General features: G+C 45.5%; 1 protein-coding gene across 1 annotated transcript in view; it reads right to left on the bottom strand.

Moving 5' to 3' along the window:
- The window catches only part of ADAMTS12 (ADAM metallopeptidase with thrombospondin type 1 motif 12), a 291,803-nt gene extending 276,404 nt beyond the window's left edge, over nt 1–15,399 (bottom strand). Inside the window, exons 1-2 of the mRNA XM_080803336.1 lie at nt 15,054–15,399; nt 7,264–7,628 (exon numbers count right to left, since the gene is read on the bottom strand). Coding sequence (XP_080659462.1) covers nt 7,264–7,628; nt 15,054–15,180 — 492 coding nt within the window. The 5' untranslated portion in view covers nt 15,181–15,399. The remainder of the gene's footprint in view (nt 1–7,263; nt 7,629–15,053) is intronic.
- Nucleotides 15,400–20,936: the final 5,537 nt, after the last annotated feature.

The raw sequence follows: 20,936 nt of genomic DNA, 5'->3' as shown, positions 1-20,936 counted from the left end.
CTGCAGAACTAGGCAGGAGGCCAAGGGGATGGGGCAGGAGGGCAGCGAGGCAGGTCAGAGGGAGCCTGGCAGCCAGGACAAGACATTCGGATTTTATCCTGCTGTGGTGGGAAATAAGCAGAGATTTTAAGCAGCAGAGTGCACCGCTCTATAAATGTGTTCAAAAGTCCAGTGTGCCGCTGTGAGAAATGACTTGCAGGGAGTTAACACTGGAAGTGGGGGACCACATGGGAAGTCAATGCTGTGGTCCAGGAGAGACAGGATGGTGACTAGAACTAGGGGAGAGTTTCTCAACCTCGAAACAATCGATATTTTATACCATATAATCCTTTGCTGCAGAGGGCCGTTCTGTGTACTGTAGAAAGTTTCCAACATCTCTCACTAGAATCCAGAAGCAACTGCCCCCTTCCCAGGTGTGACAACCAAAAATATCTCTAGATATCCCCAAATGTCCCCTATAGAGCAAAACTACTCCTGCTGAGAACGAGCAGATTAGGGTGTTAGCTATGGAAGTGACACGAGTAGTAGATTCTGCACACATTGGAATGGAAGAGCTGACAGGATTTGACAGGAATAAATACAGAGTGTGAGAGAAGTAGATGAGTCAGTGATAATTCCATGAGTTTGGGCCTGGGTAACTAGAAGAACAAAGTTGACATGTACAGTGATAGGGAAGATGGTAGGAATGGAGAGTATTGCTCGGGGATGCCTGGGTGGCTCAGTCAGTTAAGTGTCTGCCTTCAACTCAGGTCATGATCTCAGGGTCCTGGGATGGAGCCCTGGGTTGGGCTCCCTCCTCAGTAGGGAGCCTGCTTCTCCCTCTCCCTCTGCCTGCCACTTTGCCTGCTTGCGCTCATTCTCTCCCTCTGTCTGTCAAATAAATAAACAAAACCTTAAAAAAAATGAGTACTTTTTTGAACGTGTCAAATTTAAGATTCCTATTAGGCATACATATAAGATGGCCAATAGCTGGAGTTATAAGGAAATACCAGAGTTAGAAACATAAATTTAGTAGTTATTCACATAAGTATACAGAGATAGAGGCAGATGATACGATGACAGATAGATGAGTGATAAACAGGTAGACACAAAAGGCAAAAAGATAACTGTACAAATACATGATTAGGTAGATGATAGATAATAATGATAGATGATGAATGAACAGATGGACAGATGGACAGACAGGCTGACAGAGAAGTTGATAGCATTTGGGGCTGGTCAGGATCACCCAGTAAGAGGGTTAAGTGAGAGAAGAGGGAGCCATAGACCAAGCCCTGGGACACTCTATTAATTAAAAGATACAGAAAGGAGCAAAGGAGGTTGAGACAGAACTCTCAGAGTGGTGGGTAGGAGTAAAACCATAATAATGTGATGTCACTTAAGCCAAGAGAAAAAAATACTTAAAAATAGGAATTGTGTCACATGGTGCTGAAACACAAGTACAAGGAAACCACAAGGGCACCGACGGGCAACATGACCTTCACTGTTGACTTGACAAGAACAGTTTTAACGAGGTGTCCCAACACTTGTCAATGAAGAGATTCAACTCCTCCTACTCAGCCAACAAGAGCAGGTCAGGATACTTTTCTCAAGTATTTGAAGCTGTTATCTACAGTGGTGTGAGATAAGCAGGGCTGATTAATGGGATTATCCATTTTTTTTCAGGCAGGAATAGTTTGCAAGGGGCCTACGAGGGTTAAGGCAGTCACGGAAATGAAGGTTCTTGCCACAGCTTTCGAGACAAGCTGCACACTTAAAAACCTATCAAAAGGGAAAAGGGCACTGGAATTCTTCAGACTAAAAAGAAATCATAAATCATACTAACGAACCATAGAAACTTGGGTTCCACCAGAGCAGACTCTTCTCCAAATCTGCTCTGAATCGATGAGCGAAGTCTCGCTGGGGAATAAAATGCCGTCATCCCACCAGCTGCCATCTTTGAGCAGCGGGGGAGACAGTGAGGCTCCGCGCAGAAGAAATTACTATCATTCTACCAGACTAATTTAGAATCAGAAAACTCTCCAAAATAGAATACTTCAAGAATAAATATGAGTGAACAAACCAAGGGAACAAATTTACAAAAAAGTTTTCACTAATTTTTCCCCAAATAAATTCTCTGATCCAAAAAAGTAAATTAGAAAAAAAAAAATCCACCGCAATTATTGATTCCATTTAACAGCCTCATTCTCTAATCGCACTAACTACCTGACAGGTGGTATGGGCCTGCCAGTTGGTAAGGACAGCCCACTTACTGGCTGGGAGATTTCCTGGTGAGAAATGCCATCAGAGTGAGATTTAGAAGGGAGGGCCCAAGGAGCTGCAAAATTCTCACCTTGGGAAGGAGGGACAACCTGGCATTTTGGACTTTTTCAGTCCTACCAGTCAACCCGGATAGGTTTCATGGGAAGAACTGGAAGAGACCTACTGTGTTCATGGATTGAACTAAACATAACACATGTTAATTCCCCAAATATATATATATATATATATATATATATATATATATATATATATATATATATGTTTAATGTAATTCCTACCGAAATCTCAGCAAATTTTTGTGGTCCGATTATTCTAAAACGTACAGGAAAAGGCAAAGGAACAAGAATTACTAAAGCAGTTTTGAAAAAAATGTAACATGGTAGGAATCAGTCTACTTGATTTCCAGACTAATTATATAGCTACTACAGTAATAAAAGAGTCTACTGGTGGAATAGAACATAAAACTCAGAAATAGACTCACAAAAATAAGCCTCAGAAAGCCTTCCCAAATGCTACCTCTGTCCTCAGGTTTGGGGGGTGGAGGACTTAAAAGTGAATATATCCTAAGCTCAAATCCTGTGGATTTGAGTGTGGGATCATGTTCGGGTGAAAGGAAAATAAATATCACAGAAGTCAAATTCCCAGATAAGTGATCAGGTGAAATCAGACCCAAGTCCAATCACTATCCTTTTGATGAGGAGCACTGGGTCCTGATCGGGAATGAACTTGAAGCTGTCCAGCTTGTATGCTCACAGAAAGGAAAAGAAAGTCATTTGGATTTTAGTGCCTATTTTATAACTGTCCATTAACTGCTCAATTCTGGGTGAAGGGCTCCAAGGCAATGCAAGTGGACTGGCTCTTCTGGCAAAAAAATCATTCAGCAATTTGAATCTAAAATTTTCCATCATCTTGACTACCACATTAGTCCATTGGTTCATATTTGCTTCTTTGTGCCCCTGTACTCAGTATGAATCTGGAATCCGAATCTGAAAACACCCAGATGGTTGTCTTCACGGCTCCCTGGGGCCATGTGAAATTGAAAAGATCCCAATATTCTGTTCCCGAGCCTGGAATAATGCTAAACAGTGTGCAACCTCCCTTACAAAGCACAGGGTGAAAAGAGGGGCCAACTGAGAGCAGCGGTTCTCAACCCTGGCTGCACACTAGCATTACTGGGGAGAGCTGCTACTGTACAGTCATATTAGCTAATACTGTTAATTAATCCCCGCTCACGCCAATCCATTGGCCGGCAACACCGACTGCGTGTTAGTTTCCCAGGGAGCTTTAAAGAATTACGGATGTCTGAGCTCCCCTCTCAGACCAGTCAAATCAGAACATCTGGGAGGACAGGTGGGAAATGGGTACTTTTGAAAAGCCCCTCAGCATCATTTACTGAAGAGACGGGCTTTTTTCCACTGTACATTTTTTCCTCCTTTGTCAAACAGCATTTGACCATAGAATTGAGGGTCTATATCTGGGCTCTCTACTCAGTTCCACTGGTCTGTGTGTCTGTTTTTGTACCAGTACCATGCTGTCTTGGTGATCACAGCTTTGTAGTAAAGCTTGAAATCAGGCAACGTGATGCCCCCAGCTTTGTTTCTCTTTTTCAACATTTCCTTGGTGATTCTGGGTCTCTTCTGGTTCCATACAAATTTTAGGATTGTTTGTGCCAGCACTTTGAAAAATGTTGTTGGTATTTTGATCAGGATGGCGTTGAAAGTATAGATGGCTCTGGGCAGCATACACAATTTTTTTTTTTTTTTATTTTCAGCATAACAGTATTCATTGTTTTTTCACCACACCCAGTGCTCCATGCAATCTGTGCCCTGCCTAATACCCACCACCTGGTTCCCCCAACCTCCCACCCCCCGCCCCTTCAAAACCCTCAGGTTGTTTTTCAGAGTCTGTAGTCTCTCATGGTTCACCTCCCCTTCCAATTTCCCTCAACTCCCTTCTCCTCTCCATCTCCCCTTGTCCTCTATATTATTTGTTACAGCATACACAATTTAACAATGTTTATTCTTCCAATCCATGAGCATGAAATGTTTTTCCATCTTTTTGTGTCTCCTTCAATTTCTTTCACGAGTGTTCTGTAGTTCCTCGAGTATAGATCTTTTACCTCTTTGGTTAGGTTTATTCCAAGGTATCTTACGGGCTGTGGTGCCATTGTAAATGGAATCGATTCTTTAATTTCCCTTTCTACAGTTTCATTGTTAGTGTATAAGAAAGCAACTGATTTCTGTGCATTGATTTTGTCTCCTGCCACATTACTGAATTGCTGTATGAGTGCTAGTAATTTGGTGGTGGAGTCTTTTGGTTTTTCCATATAAAGTATCATGTCATCTGTGAAGAGAGAGAGTTTGACTTCTTCTTTGCTAATTTGAATACCTTTTATTTCTTTTTGTTGTCTGATTGCTTCAACAAAGCAGGAAAAAATATCCAGTGGGAAAAAGACGGTTTCTTCAATAAATGGTGCTGGGAAAATGGGACAGTTAAATACAGAAGAATGAAACTTGACCGTTCTCTTACACCATACACAAAGATAAACTCAAAATGGATGAAAGACCTCAATGCGAGACAGAACTCCATCAAAATCCTAGAGGAGAACGTAGGCTGTTACCTCTTAAACATCAACCATAGCAACTTCTTTCAAGACACGTCTCCAAATGCAAAGGATACAAAAGCAAAAATGAACTTTTGGGACTTCATCGAGATCAAAAGCTTCTGCACAACAAACGAAACAGTCAACAAAATAAAGAGGCAACCCATGGAATGGGAGAAGATATTTGCAAATGACACTACAGACAAAGGGCTGATATTCAAGATCTATAAAGACCTCCTCAAACTCAACACACAAAAAACAGATAATCATGTCAAAAAATGGGCAGAAGACATGAACAGACACTTCTCTAATGAAGACATACAAACAGCTAACAGACACATGAAAAAATGTTCATCATCACTAGCCATGAGGGAGATTCAAATCAAAACCACATTGAGATACCACCTTACACCAGTTAGAATGGCCAAAATTAGCAAGACAGGAAACAACGTGTGTTGGAGAGGATGTGGAGAAAGGGGAACCCTCTTACACTGTTGGTGGGAATGCAAGTTGCTGCGGCCACTTTGGAAAACAGTGTGGAGATTCCTCAAAAAAATTAAAAATAGAGCTACCCTAGGACCCTGCAATCGCACTACTGGGTATTTACCCCAAAGACACAGATGTAGTGAACAGAAGGGCCATATGCACCCCAGTGTTCATAGCAGCAATGTCCACAATAGCCAAACTGCAAAAAGTGCTGAGATGCCCTTCAACAGGTGAATGGATAAAGAAGATGTGCTCCATATATACGATGGAATATTACTCAGCCATCAGAAAGGTTGAATACCCAACTTTTGCATCAGCATAGACGGGACTGGAGGAGATTATGCTGAGTGAAATAAGTCAAGCAGAGAAAGTAAATCATCATATGGTTTCACTTACTTGTGGAACATAAGTAACAGCATGGAGGACATTAAGAGAAGGAAGGGAAAAATGAAGTGTGGGAGTCAGACAGGGTGACAAACCATGAGACTGTGGACTCCAAGAAACCAACTGAGGGTTTTGGAGAGGAGGAGGGTAGGAGGATGGGTTAGCTCGGGGATGGGTATTAAGGAGGGCACATATTGCATGCTGCACTGAGTGTTATACATAAACAATGAATCCTAGAACACTACATCAAAAACTAATGACGTACTACATGGTGACTAACATAACATAATAAAAAGTTTTTAAAAATTTTTTTAAAAGTTCCCCGTGGATCCTAATGTTCAAACAGGGTTTGTAGTCCGGTGGCTGTTATACTTCAGTGAGCGTCAGAATCTCCTGGAGGACTCATTAAAACAAAGGTTTCAAATAGGCAGATAAGAGAGACAGAAAGTAGATTCATGGTTCCCCAAAACTAGGGAAGATGAGGGGATCAGAGTGCAACTGTTAGAAAGACTCAGGCTCAAATGAACTGCACAGTAAATTTATTCAACATCTCCAAGTTTCATCATCTACTCAATATAACCAAGATGGGGGGCTGGAGAGCAGAAGAGAAGAACGTATGGAAACCACGTCATACACCACACAGTTTAGTACCTGACATGTTGGAAACATAAAAAAATGATAATAGCAGCCAACACCCATTGAGTGCATATTGTTTATAAGCACTCTTCTAAGGTGTTTATATATATTAATTCATTTAATTCCCACAATATTCTATTATAGGGATCTGCAAATTTTTTTTCTATAAAAGCCAGATCGCAATTTTGGGGCCTCATGGGCCATATAGTCCTGATCCCAACTACTCACCTGCTGTTGTAGTCTGAAAGCAACCTTAGACAATGTAAACATGTGGGCTTATCTGTGTTCCAATAAAACTTTATTTATAAAAACAAGAGGTGTAGAGATTTGGTCTGCGGACCATAAGCCAAGCCCTGGTATATGAGATGGGTACTGTCACTATCTCCATCTCATAGATAAGAAAATGAAGGCATGAAGAGATAAACTGACTGTCTAGGTTTCTGTATGAAGTCTGATGACGAAGTCCACACGGTCAACTATAGACCGCAAAAGCTGCTGACAACACCGTCGTTACCAGTGAGCCTCTCACTCAGTCCAAACCCAGGTTTTCCAAATTCAAAAGGGGCTGGCCAGCCAGTCAGGCACAACACCCTCAGAGAGGCCTCAGAGGCTGAAGACCCAACACCAATCCTCCCTTCCTCCCATGCAGTCCCTGGTTGAAGTTCTCCCGGCTCTGAGTCCTCAGCGCCCTTACTCTCCATACCTTCCATATCGGTCAATTTTTTCTTTTATGCATTTCTTCCCCAACCCATTTGGCGGCCAGGACCACACATATCATAAGTGCTCAGTTTACACGCACCAAAGGTGTGTGTGAACCCGTGGGTACTGGGTGTGTAAGCCGAGAGGACAGGGGCCTGGGGGCAGAGGAGGGAGGGAGGGACCCAGGCACTCACCAGTCCCTGGCAGGCACTGAGGGCCGCGGTCCCGATCCTGGCACCCTGTTGCAGCACTGTGCCCCTGAGATGGCAGGGGGGTGCTGAGGAAGCCACCATCTTCACGTGGGAAAGGTTCCCATACCTCCTCTCCAAGATATAGCTTTTGGAAAGAAATCCCTGATTGACCGACAAGTTAAAGAACAGGTCCTTCTCCTCGTGTGAAATTCTGTAGTACACCCGGTCCTCTGGGCCATCCACGTCTCTCTTCCTCCTGCTGTTGCCAGTGACAGGATGGTGCAAGCCATAGGACAGAAAGTGCCCCCTGGCATCTACTCGGACGGGGGCCACCACGTGGTACTCGGGCAGGGCCTTGAGAAAATGCTCTGAAAGAAGAGAAGACAAAGAATGAGACGGCGAGCACTCTCGGCAGAGTCTACAGCAAGGTCAACGCTCCACCGTTTGGAACTTAGCGTGTTGAGGGCAAAATACCACCGCTGGCCTGAAGACTGCAGGTCCCATCTACCGCACAAACACCGTCAACAGTAAATTCCCTGAACAACTCAAATCCACTCGGGGCCCCTCCTTGAGGACACGTGGCAGTCTGAGCCGACACCCAGGCACAACTCTGGATGGCAAATGTTTTCCCAGAGTCAAATTAAGATGAATTCATTCATGAGGCGTCCTGTTAGCAAAGGGGCAAGGTCAGTGTAAGGAATGTTTCAAACCTCGAGTACATGAATACAAATCACAGAGCTCCGCTGTTTATTTGAAGGAGCTTAAATGCCTCAGGAACTTCCCATTAACCTGGGTCCGAGGAAAAATAAAAACAGCTAACCGGTCGGTCGTATACACGCCAACAAACTTCACACCAGTCACGGGCGTTCGTGTTCCGTGCCACAAAACGGGTACTTAAAGAAACAAACTCGGATTTTCTTTCTGTGTTTACGAAGTATACAAAATAAAATGGTAAGATGAAAGCTACTGCTTTAAAAACGCAAGACAGGAACCCTTGTCCCTTCCACACGCGAGAACATGCACGCCTTTTGGCTTGCTCACGCTTAAATTCCCACCCCTTCCTCCTCAGCAAGGATGTTTGAGAAGAACAAGGAATCTAACAGGAGCGAATCATCACTCGGGATTACAGACTACTTAAGGCAAACCGTGAGCCACTTGGTAAAATAACCAACTTTTGCATTAAAGGGGAAAGAAAAGGGGCGCCTGGGTGGCTCAGTGGGTTAAAGCCTCTGCCTTCGGCTCAGGTCATGATCCTACGGTCCTGGGATCGAGCCCCGCATCGGGCTCTCTGCTCAGCAGGGAGCCTGCTTCCTCCTCTCTCTCTGCCTGCCTCTCTGCCTTCTTGTGATCTCCTTCTGTCAAATAAATAAATAAAATCTTTAAAGGGGAAAGAAAAGAAAAGAAAAGAAAAGAAAAGGAGCCAGGGAAGAAGCAAGAGAGAGAAAGGAGAAATCAAGTTCCACCTGGCGCCTCCCAGCTATATTCCGCCTTCCAGCTTATGCTGTTTCGTCTGTTACTTCCCGCTACCCTGTCTGTTGCACTGACAGCCCGTCTATTTCACTTAGGTTTGAAAGTCCCAACTCCAATCCCCCTTCTTTCTCCTAATGTTCCTGGCTGAAGTTCTCTCAGGTCCTTACATTCGATACATCCCAAAATACCTCATTTAATCATGCTTTTTGTTAATGAGACCTTACTCCCGAAGCCTCTGGGGGCCAGAATCTTGCACGTCACAGGTGCCTGGCTCGTCATGCGTCACTCAATCAGTGAGCACATTTGTAGCTGGTTAATTAAAAGAACCGGACTTAATGGGGGCACATTTATAAAATAGCCTCTTTGCCCAGATAACTGCCTTCCAACACACTTCATGAAATCGTTCGTTTCTGCCTTGGATGAAATATGGGGCCGAGCGCAGAGTTTTCGCTCTTAGGTACTAATAAACAGTCTCAGTTTTTTAAGCGTAAAAAAATCCAGAACTATTGCTTCTGATTGCAGCAGTTTGGAGCAAGAGATCACACAGCAACATGGATAAATCTTCAAAAACAATGTTGAGTGAAAAATAAGAAACAATACAAGTTAATACAGAGCCACTGACATCAATGGAAAATACATGCACACCAAAACAATAATACAAAGTCAGCCAGAACATATGCAAACGAAAAATACATATGGAACCCATTAAAATGATTTTCCATGAGGAGGAATGGGTGTAAGGACAAAAGTGCCGAGAAAAAAATAAAAGAAAAGGGTTTTGCCCGAATCAGTGACACTAACTTGCCATGAACTAGGAGTCAAATCGACTCGGTCTCCATACTGCCTACTCTCCAAGGACTATCCGGACATATTTAGTATCAGAGTTTCACTGACCTTCCAAGTTCAGAGCTCAGGAGAGGAAAGGGGAGGAACAGGGTGGATACAATTGGCTTCCCTGGTATTCTTCTCAGGTTACTCTTTTATTCTGCTACTCGCAGTGATGACTCTGGCTTCTCCAGGGTGAGCAGTGGATAGAAGTTACGGGCAGAAAAGCCTTACTCAAGCAGATAGCCATCACCTTGCAGTGGGCCCAGCTGTGCATGGTCACTGCCCAGATGCTCTCAGGGAACGCTCCTCTGTGCCTTACAGGGCCTGTCTCTGTAGTTGCATCTCAAAGAATTAAACACGATTTTTGAAAGTATAAAATGAAAGATAAAGCGTGCCTAAGCCCCAGCACCTACTGCTCAAAGAACAAAAAAGCAAACAAATTCAGATCTCTTGACCCAGTTGCTAACCTAATGGGTTTGGAAGAGAACCAGCGTAAGTTGGCTCTACAATAATACGACGATAACAACCACAGTCACCATTTAACGAGCACCTGCTAGGAGCCAGGGACCATCAGTCCCTTCTCATTCGGTCCTCGAAAACTGTGCCACAGATCAGGGAATTCCCATTTCACAGATAAAGACACCGAGCCTAAGAGAGGCCCCAGAGCCAATAGGCGGCATCCCTTATACTGAAATCCCATGCTTCCTATTTCAAAACCGTGTTCCTAGCCACTGCCCTTCACGTACAGAAGCAGCTGCACTTGGCAGAGAGTGTAACAGATCAGAAGCTACACCACTGCCCTAGGGAGATAATCTGACAAGAAGAGGGTGGTTTAACTTCTTTAAGAGGCTTTTGCTCAGCAATAAAGACAGATAACAATGGCCTGTTTAGCAGGTAGAGTAACGAGAGGTTAAGACTAGTTTTGCCTCTTAATGTGATTGCAAATGAAGCAGCAAGCCACGTCAGCCCATGGGTGTGGACAGAAATAGGAGGCCACAGGAGTCTGACTTACATGGGTAGCCCACCTGTTGTTGCCTTATCTATACAAAGGTGTCACAATACTGGGAGTTTCTACCTCCCCGGGTAGCTGTGAGAATCTGGTGTATTTATACCTGTAACAGAGGCCCAACAGTGCTTGACAAAGAGCGCTCAGTGGCTATAACTAGTATTAAAGACAGAAACTTGGCCATCAAGGATCACTGCACCATAAAGAGATGTAAGCTCCAAGCAGAGACAGGGGAGAAGCCCACACTCACCTTGGCTTCCTCTCAGTGCGCATTTCGTTTGGAAGATGAGGGAGCTATAACCTTGGCCAACAGAAAGCTGAGCTCAGAGGGAATATGACAGGAATGGAGAAAGCACAAATCAGGAAATAATTGTTACCATTTCTGTGGCCAAGCCCAGCATTTAGAGTATACTAACCTAGTCTCGTCTAATCCGTACTGTTCTCTGGGACAGATATTATTAACCATGTCCCTCAGCTTAGCCCTCATTCCCATCCTGGTAAAAAGACAACGAAGAGGGGTGAGGATTCATTCTGGGGTGATCTGACCCCAGAGCCCACCCTTCTAATCCTTCTAACCCTTGCAGCTTCTCAAGGGTCTACTGCTGAGAACCAGACATCAAGATGGCACGTCACAAAGGCTGTGGGTGGGGGGAACTGTGGCACACTGTAATCCCATCACGGTCTGCAGCTTTACGGAAATACATTATCAGCCCTGAATACCTTGATTTGCCTTCTTTAAAATTAGCCTCCAAACCCTCAGTCACAAACATGGACGATACCTCATGGGAAACTTTGAGTGAAGCCTGTTGGCACAAGTGCTTTTTTTTTTTTTTTTAAAGATTTCATTTATTTATTTGACAGAGATCACAAGCAGGCAGAGAGGTAGGCAGAGAGAGAGGAGGGGGGAAGCAGGCTCCCGGCTGAGCAGAGAGCCCGATGAGCCCGATGCGGGGCTTGATCCCAGGACCCTGAGATCATGACCCGAGCCACCCAGGTGCCCCAGCACAAGTGCTTCTGAAAATTCACAACACCAGGTGATCTTTTACCCTCTGCTTAGGAAGAAAGGAGAGAGCTGAGAGAATATTTTACCTGCCAGATTTTATAGTTTAGGTTAAATCTATATTTAACTCTTGATATGGTGTACCTCTCTCTTAGAGAGCAGTAAATTTCTAAGACTCTTCACTAAAAAGGGCAATGAAATTCTCTAAGAGTCAGAAGTTCATTTTCAGAATTCTCCTCCATGGGATGTTGCAACTTTTCAAATACATTTTTATCGTAGAAAACTACACGTGTCAGGATGTGGAGGATCCTATTGGTCCCCCACGTCGTACCACAGGCCCCAGGATTTCCGATTGGCTCACCAACCCTACGACCACTAACCTCCAGACCATCATTGCTTAGGATAACAGACGCAAATAAAATACCAAAACTGTGAAGTGTCTCCTTACATAAAGAAAATAAATGAGATCATTTCCATCCTTTTTTTCCCCCTCAATAGCAGAAATACATGATTAGACCATTTGTCCTGAAGCGCACTCGAAACTTCTGTCTGGAAACACTCCCTCTGTTCTTGCAGAAACCTGAGCAGCCGAAAGCTCATCCCTACTCTGGGATGAAATGCCGGCACAGTTGATTCCCGAGTCTCTGGGAGCACCAAGATCATAGAAGCAGCCGGTGACTTGCAGACAGTACAAGGAATAAGGAACCCCAGGGGCTATCATGGCTATGGCAGAAAGGCAGTATGTTGTGCACAAGACTGATGTTTCCCATTGTTCTGATACTTGATTGGGAACCAGGAAAGCTTGGGGAAGTCCCTGCATGTTTCGGTATCACGGGCGAGCGCTGTGGAAAGAATACTGGCAAGAGTGTCAAATCTGCCTTTTCTGGTCCCAGAAAAGATTGAATGTACCTCTGTGTTCTTCCCAGGGCTAAAAGCCTGCCTCTGCCCTCTGCCCCATAGAACTAGAAAGAATGTTAAGGATTATCAGCATGTTTCCAACCATGGGACCCTGTGCACTCTCCTCCACCCCTGGGCTGAAGTAGCACTTCCTAGGTGTCCCTGAATTCACACCGGCTAATAGACTCACCTCCAAGGCCCCCCACTCCACCTCCCGAAAAATAAGGATGGCAGACATGATATCTGAAGTCTTTTGCGAGTTTAAATATGCAGCATTTGGGTGCAATTTAAAAATGTCAGAGTAGAAATGGAAATCTAGGGATATTGGTTCTTTGTCCCTAAGAACCAATGATGGGCTGGTCATTTGGGGCAAAATTCAAGTCATCATAGTCCCAAGAAGCCCTAGAATTTTCTCGTTCCTTCTCTCCATCTCTCTGTCTCTCTCTCCGTTTTCTCTCTCTCTGCACTCGGTTCTAAACGAAGCCTGCTCAGCAATTTCTGTTGGACCAAAGGTGGATTACTTGTAAATCCTTTGGTACGTTTATTAAGAACAAATATTGTGGAGAAAAGACTTTTAGGAATGGAAATTCTTTTTAAAACCTAAAAAGCTGGGCATCTGGGGCGCCTGGGTGGCTCAGTGGGTTAAGCCTCTGCCTTCGGCTCAGGTCATGATCTCAGGGTCCTGGGATCGAGCCCCGCATCGGGCTCTCTGCTCAGCGGGGAGCCTGCTTCCCTCTCTCTCTCTGCCTGCCTCTCTGCCTATTTGTGATCTCTCTCTCTGTGTCAAATGAATAAATAAAATCTTTAAAAAAAAAAAAAAAAAAAAAAAAAAAAAAAAAAGCTGGGCATCGCTGATAAACTCGGAGCACTCTACAGCTCTTTGTCAATATCAAATAATTTCAGCACGTAACCCCAGCGGTGACCAAGCGAAAGAACCATCTCTCACCTTCCAGAGAGGAGAGAGCAAGGCCCAGGGGCGTCTGCTCCACACTCCGCTGAATTCGCTTACAAAGACGTGGAGCAAGGAGACCTGAAAAGCAACCAACGCACTCACGAGAATATGTGTCTTTGAACCAGGTCATCTCCAAATGCCCTGGGAAGTGCTCACAGGCTCTGTCTGTGCTGCCAGAAGAGAGACTTTTCACAAAGGGGCTGTTTTTCAAAGAAAAACAAACACTGCTATTTTAAACTTGGGGGTGGGAGATGGTATCTGGAACGTTTACACAAGCAAGTGCTGGCTGGCTGACATCTAACCCGGGTGCTCGCTCGGCTCCAGCTTCCAAGGAAAGCAAAACGGACTTGCTCCCGATGTCTCTCGAAGTCACAGGAGATGAGCTCTCAGGAGTGTTGGAACTTGGCAAGGTAGGCAGAACCCTGTGTAGAAAGCCTCAACAAAGACAGGCTCATGATCTCTGCCACCCAAGTGGTCTTGGGGATTAAGAGGGTCAGAATGCTAGGCAAGCTTCTCAAGGCTTGAGCACAGTCAGCAAAACACTGGACTTAAGGTTTGCTAAAGCAGTGCTGTGGGTGTGTGGGTGCGTCTGTGCATTTGTGTGTCTGTGTCTGTGTGTCTGTATGTGTGTGTGTTGTCCCTACCTTATTATTGCTAAGAGGCCAGCCTCTGGAGCCAGGCTACCTGGGTTCAAAACCTCACTCCGCCATGAACTGGGCCCACAAACTCATCATGCTTCCCCAGCTTTAAAACAGAGACAGTAACAATGGTCCCTGCACCCCAGAAGGCTGTGGACAGTGGTTACTGAGCTGGCACAAGCAGAGTGCCTCAGCAGTCTTGGTGCATGGAAGGTTCTCCAGCCACGGGGGCCATTGCTGCCCCTCTGTCTTCTCCCAGAAGCACAAGGAACTCCCCACCAAACACAGGAGTGTCTCTGACCCTCCCAAGTCTGATAAAACAGCAGAGGCAGCAGTGCCGTCTGCTCCAGGTGTTAGGTTTAAAGGGCAAGTTGTCCTCACACCCCCTCCAGCATTTTCAACATGCCCAGAGGTTTCATGACCTTCACAAGGAGATGCAGCCAGCTGCCATCAGAAGGCAGGACGGGGGAAGGTGAGCCCCTACAGTGGTCAATTTCCCCCCAAAAGAACTGTTATTTTTAAAACACAGCCCTAAATCTTTCCAGGAAACCAAAATACAGCCAAACTCACTCAGCAGGGGGCCGGAATCACATTTCCCCTCCCCTGTCCAGAGCTGAAACTAACTAGAAACACCCCCAGTGGCCAGTTGGAACTCAAAAAAAAAAATCATTTTCTGTGTTCAGAACTTGAAAAATAGAGGATTGAAACAGTGCGGCCTTCAAAGAGGAGACAAAAGGGGGGGGGCGTTACCAGTTACCTCTTGGGTCTTTTTTGCCTCTGCATTGAGACAGGATACTTGCAGCCTTTCCGTAAGAATTAAGGAATCATCACTTTCAGCACTGAATTCTGAGACACCCTATGTTACTGAGCTCCCAGCCCAGATTTCCTTAGGACTCAGCCAAACGGTTTTGCAGAGTTCAGCTGGTGGGGGAGGGGGAGCAACAAACTTTCCACGCGTCTCCCCACCACGGTTTTCAAAGGAAATAAAGAAAAGCCACTAACCTTGCCTTCTGTCCGGGAAGTGCACCGGGCCTGGCTGAGCTTGGCTCCCATAGCAAAGGGCCCCAAAGTTAAGGAGATGGGCTACAACGGAGAGATTTGCAAGCCAGCTCCTCTGGGCACATGGCATGATTCAGTTGTTGGGGAGAAGAAAAGTCAACAAGGTTTAGCTTTCAGCTCAAAAAATCAAGTCCTCGCCTGTAGCCGAGCAGAAAGATGCAGAGGTGCATGGTCCAGGAGTGGGACGGAGGGGCTGCAAAGCTGCCCACGATCTCCCTTTGCTTTCTTACGCAGAAAGGGGTTAGTTACCTTTATCCCCCTTCCCTCCTGAAAGGGGAATGATTCAACTGGCAGCGCCTGCTTTCCGCGGGGTGTGGAACGGGTCAGAGCGGGAGGGGGCAGCCCACCCAAGATCCCCACCCCTCTGCCTTCCGCGCCGCCCGCCTCGCAGCCAGCTCCGCGCATCTTCCTCCGGCCTCCCACCCCTACGCTCCTCCGGCCCCGCCCAGAGCCCTGCCGAGCCGGCCAAATAGGGGAGACCCGGGAGAGCCACCCTGGGCGGGACTGCGGAAAGAGAGGCCCCCAGGCCAGCCCTCCCTGGCCAAAACACAGGCCGAAAGTGCTGAGCGCAGAGGTGGGGCACGGGGGACCCCACTCCTCCTCGCCCCGGCTCAGTGCTGCCCCCTTGGCTGCCTTTCTCCTCCCAGTTCCAAACTTTTCCTAACATTGCTCTGTGGAGACCCCTCAGTCTTCTCTGGGACTCTCTTCCAAGGCGAGAGAGGATTTGCATTTTAAAAAGGAATGGGCAGTTTCTCTCTTGGCCAAGTCCTGCAGAGGGAAATGGCCTGAGCTAGTCTTCTGGTTCAACCCTGAACAAGTTTCTTCGTGGCCACCAGGAGGTGATGAGACCAAATGATTATGAGCCAAGCTGGGTCTGCAGGTCCCCCTGGTGCCTTTCTACTTCTATGACCCCACCTTTCCTAGCTCACCCCACTCGCCCACAAGCAAACCAAGACAGTGGAGGAAGTAAGCCCAAGAACATGCAAAGGTATTTCTCCAATTCGCCTGCCCAGGCTGCTCGTGGAGGGGGCAACCAGGGGGCTGGAGCTTTACATTACTGAGAGAACGCTGCAAACCAGGGAGCTTTGCCAAGCATCCTGAGAATTGACTGGATAATCCAGCCAAGATTTCACACCTCTGGGCTGAAACAGGCTTCCTTACTCCATTCAGGAAGAATTTGGCCCCATACTGGTCCTCCATGCCTTCCAGCCAATGAGACGTGCGGGAAGGCCACTCATTCAACCCTGTGCAGGCCTGGGCAGCCCCAGTAAAGCACTGATCCGAGGGCAAGATGGTCCTCGCAGGCTTGGGGTGGGTAGGAATCCTTCAGACTGGATACATACGTGCCACCGTATTTCCAGGGGTATGAACTAGTTTCCTACTATCAGCATTAGACATTCCCATAAAGTTGGTAACTTAAAACAGCATAGATTTAGTATCGCACAGATCTGGAGGTCACAAGTCTGAGATGGGTCTACCTGGACTAAAATCCAGGTGTGAACAAAGCTGCATTCTTTTCTAGAGGCAGTAGGGAAGTGTTGTTTTCCTGCTTTTTTCATCTTCTAAGGGGCTACCCACACTCCTCAGTCCCTTGCCCTCAGCCCCTGGTTTCAAAGTCAGCAATGGCCAGGAGTCTCCTGTATGGCATCATCGTGAAACTATCTCTTTTCCCTCCCTTTTCCGTTTATAAGGACTCTTGTGATGACATCATCATCAGATCATCCAGAATAGTCTCTTGATCTTACGATTAGCCCATTAGCCCATTAGCAACCTTAACTCCATCTGCAACCTTTAACCCCCCTGTCCTGTAACATAACATGTTATGTCATCATGGGCCAGTCATAAAAGTGCTCTGAGCCTCTACTCCTGTGACATAAATATCAAGTAGGAAGAGCATAATTTAAGTGCAAAAGAAACTCAGATATGACAGGCATGTCTGGTGAAATGGCATGATGATTTCGCAGAAATGTAATTGCAAAGGCACTGAAGAACCACTTTGAACCAGAACTCCTTTTGTTTCTTTTCCTTTCTTTTTCTTCTCCTTCCCTCAGTCTCCCTTCTCCACTTCCTACTCTTCTTCCTCTTCATTTTATCCTTTTAGTAGCAAGCAGGGTCTCATCTGAAGGGCTGGATCACTCCTGGCTTCCATGTCCTGGAGAAGAGCTCTGTCTCTCAGCCCAAAAACTCTGGGAATTTCTGAGTCCCAATAATGTCAGTGAGGACCCATGGAACATTCTAGACTCACAGTTTCTTAATCTCTTCAACTCTGATGGCTTTCCCATTACTTTCTCCTCCTTCCTACTCTTCAAGACCATGACCAGAAATATCTGTCAGCCAGAGTCATCCAAGCCTGAAATCTTGAAACTAAAATCCCACCCAAACCCCAGCCCTTTCAACCCTTTGTACCCAATACCTTGGGTCCTCAGCCTAGTAAGGACTGCCTATCTTCTGATCTCTCCATTGTTGGTTGTCTCATAATCTATAAGCATCTCTCTAACTTTACCTCCTTTTCTGCCCAGCCATATCATATGATTCCTCTCCTTAAATAATCTCTCACCAGTGCCTTCAACAAGGCTTCCTCATTAAACTCTAACCTTGTTTTACCCTAACTGCTGATTTTCTCTGCTTTTTGTTTCCAAGTGCTGTTGAAAAGAGTCACCAAACTACACCTACTGGTGCAACTATCAATTCATGTCTTCAAGTTCAGTAAGTTTTCAACATGACTCAGCACAAACACACATCCTGCTACTATTCCAACACCAAGTTCTTCCTACTTTTCCCAGAATTTACAAAATCCCTCCAAAGCCTGGTATTTCCTTAGAGTAGAGGGAAGAGTTCATCTTACTCAACTTTCCTCTGATCACTGGGAAAATGTAACAAATGTTCTTGGTGACAATGGTTGGTAGTGATTAAAAAAAAAAAAAAATGCCAACTCCCTTTCCTGATATACCCACTACAGAGAGCAGAGCTGTGAATCACTGCAGAAACTCCAAAATATCTCTGAAGTGGCAGATGCAAATATACTACCACTGAAGGAAGACTATAAAAACATGTAAAATACAGGTATTGAGTAATAGCTAAGAACAGAAAAAAAGTATTTCACACTAATTATGTACAGAGCACTGTGATGAACATTACTTTATTTAATCTTCACAAAAACCTATTAGGTAGGTACTATTATTATCCTGGGTCGGTAGATGGGGAAACACTGAAAGAGTCTACTACTTGTCCGGGATCCCATCCCTATGAAATGGGAAACTGGGATGAAGTAATGAGGTTCAGAAGAAGGAAAAGAATTAGCCAAGCCACTAAGCAGAATCAAATACACATATGCCTTACTTAAGGCATAATTTAACACTTGGTGGAGATCCTATGGAATTGGAAATTGGAGATGTCCAATCATGAGAAGTTAGTAGCCCACTGAGTGCCCAGGCATGGCAGTCTCTGAGCAGTCATGCCGGCAGCTGCTGAGCCTGTCATTATCACATTGGTCCTGGGTTATTCCTGAACCATGTGGACACCAGTCCCTCTCTGTCGTTCTGCCTTAAACATTAAGTCTCAATTAAAAAATAGTGTGCCCGTTGTTCCCAAGGAGAGGAGGAAATCAGGGATGGAATCGATTAGGGAAACCTTGAGCACTACTGCCTTAGCAAAAAAAGAATACTTCATGTAATCATTCAACAAGTATTTATTGACTGCCTTCTGTGTCCAGGCATCGGGGATATAGCAACAAATAAAAAAATCAGAGACTCTTTCCTTGTGTTTGCATATGCCATGGCTTGAGCCAGGGGGAAAGAGAATAAACAAGTAAATATATAATATGTAAGACAGTGGTAAGAGCAGTGGAGACAATAAACAGGCTAAGGAGGACTGGAAGTGATCAACAGGGGAGGGTTCCTGTCTTGTATAAGAGGGTCAAGAATGGCCTCCACCAAGAAGATTTTAAGGAAAGAACTAAGAATCTGAATGAAATCGGTATCTGGAAGAAGAACATTCCGGGCCAAGGAGACAGTAATGGGAAAGACCGACAACTCGGAATAAGTAGGAGTATGCTTAGAGAGCTCAAGAGGAAGCCATGTTTGTTGTGACTCTAGCGTGTGAGCAAACAGAGTGGTGACAGACAGGGGAAGGGAAGGCCGTGAAGGCCCTTAGAGACCACAAGGAAGACTTTGGATTTTTACCTTGAGCACATTAAGAAGCCGTTGGGGGAGTGTGTGTGGGGGTGGGGAGGTTGAGTACAGGAGTGACAAGAATTGACTTAGGATTTACAAGATGCCTTGGGCTGCTGTAGAGGAAAAAGGAGGAGCACAAAGAGCGGTTAGGAGGCCACGGAACTGACTCAGGGACGAGACAAAGATGGATCACATCAGGTGGTAGCAAAAGACATGGAGGAAGTTGGGCAGACTCTGGGTATGTTTTGAAGGCAGAACAACAAGACTTTCTAATTAACTGGATGTGTGAGAAAAAAGAACTCGAGATGGATTTCAAGGTTTAGAGTTGCCCATAATTGAGATGGGGAAGATGGAAGGTGGACTAGAAATGGTGGGGGTGGGGAAAATCAAAAGTTCACTCAGAGACATGTTGAAATGTCTCTTAGATATCTGAAAGGAAATGTCACTAGGCCGTTGGGTGTACAAGACGAGTTCAGAAGAGGTTCGGACTGGGGTTATGCGCTTAGAAGTCAGCGTGGGTATTTGGATGATATTAACAGCCTTGAAATGGAAGGAGAACACCTACTGTGTGAACGTAGCGGGGAAGAAAAAAGACATGAGGCTTGTACTCAGGGTGCTATGGACTAAATATCTGTGTCTCCCCTTGCCCCTACCCCTACACACAAACCAAACTCTTAGGTTGAAATCCTGAACCCCAGTGTGATGGCATGGGAAGGCGGGATCTTTGAGAGGTGATTAGGTCATGGGAGTGGAAGCCTCATGAATGGGGTTCGTGCCCTTATAAAAGACAACCCAGAGAGCTCCCTCGCCCTTTCCACCGTATGAGGACACAGCAAGCAGACGGCCGTCTGTGAACCAGGAAGCAGGTTCTCACCAGGCACTGACTCTGCCAGTGCCTTGATCTGGGTCTTCTCAGCCCCCACAATCGTGAGGAATGAATTTCTGCCGTTTATAAGCCAACCAGTCTTTGACATCTTTATTTTATCAGCCCAAACAGGCTAAGACACTGGGAGTGCTCCACTATTTAGAGTTCCGGAAAATAAAGAGAAATCATCACAGGAAATAAGAGAAAACCAAGTGGAAAGCGTTTCAAGGAGGACTTATTCACTAGCTCAGACTGGAATAAGGACAGGAGATAAGTCCAGGCTTTACCTTCTCTGCTACCCATAAGAAAAAAAAAAATGGAACAGAAAGGTTGAGTTTGATTGGCTAAGAAACAATAACCCCACCCACTAGTACATACAGTTCATCAACATCCTTGGAATCTGACCAGTCAGAAATTTTCTCATGGAAAGCAGTGTCAGGAAGTAATGAAAGTACCGAGGAGAGTGCACAATCCTAGTTTACCCCACCTTTAATGTTCTTTTAACCTACTGAGCTTGAGAAGAGCCTATGAGTAGCCTGGGCTGGCATTCTCCTCCTCAAAGGAGAGCTCCTGCCCTGGCCCCAGAGGGACTCCCCTGCTACCCATCGCTGCTTTCCATGAGCCTCCTGGGGTCATTGAGAGCAGATCAGCTCTGCTCCCAAGAAACTTGGAAAAGAGTCAATGAGATTAGTTCTGGTGGCAATAAAGATATACCATAACATTACCCTCACTTTTTTGCCTTACTGGAATGCAATAAACTCGTATGTTTAAAGTATACAATTTTCTGTG

Source organism: Martes martes (genome assembly GCF_963455335.1).
Source record: "Martes martes genome assembly, chromosome: 5".
Classification (NCBI taxonomy): Eukaryota; Metazoa; Chordata; class Mammalia; order Carnivora; family Mustelidae; genus Martes; species Martes martes.
Note: the sequence above shows the minus strand (reverse complement) of the source record. Positions and strands in the feature narration are given on the sequence as shown.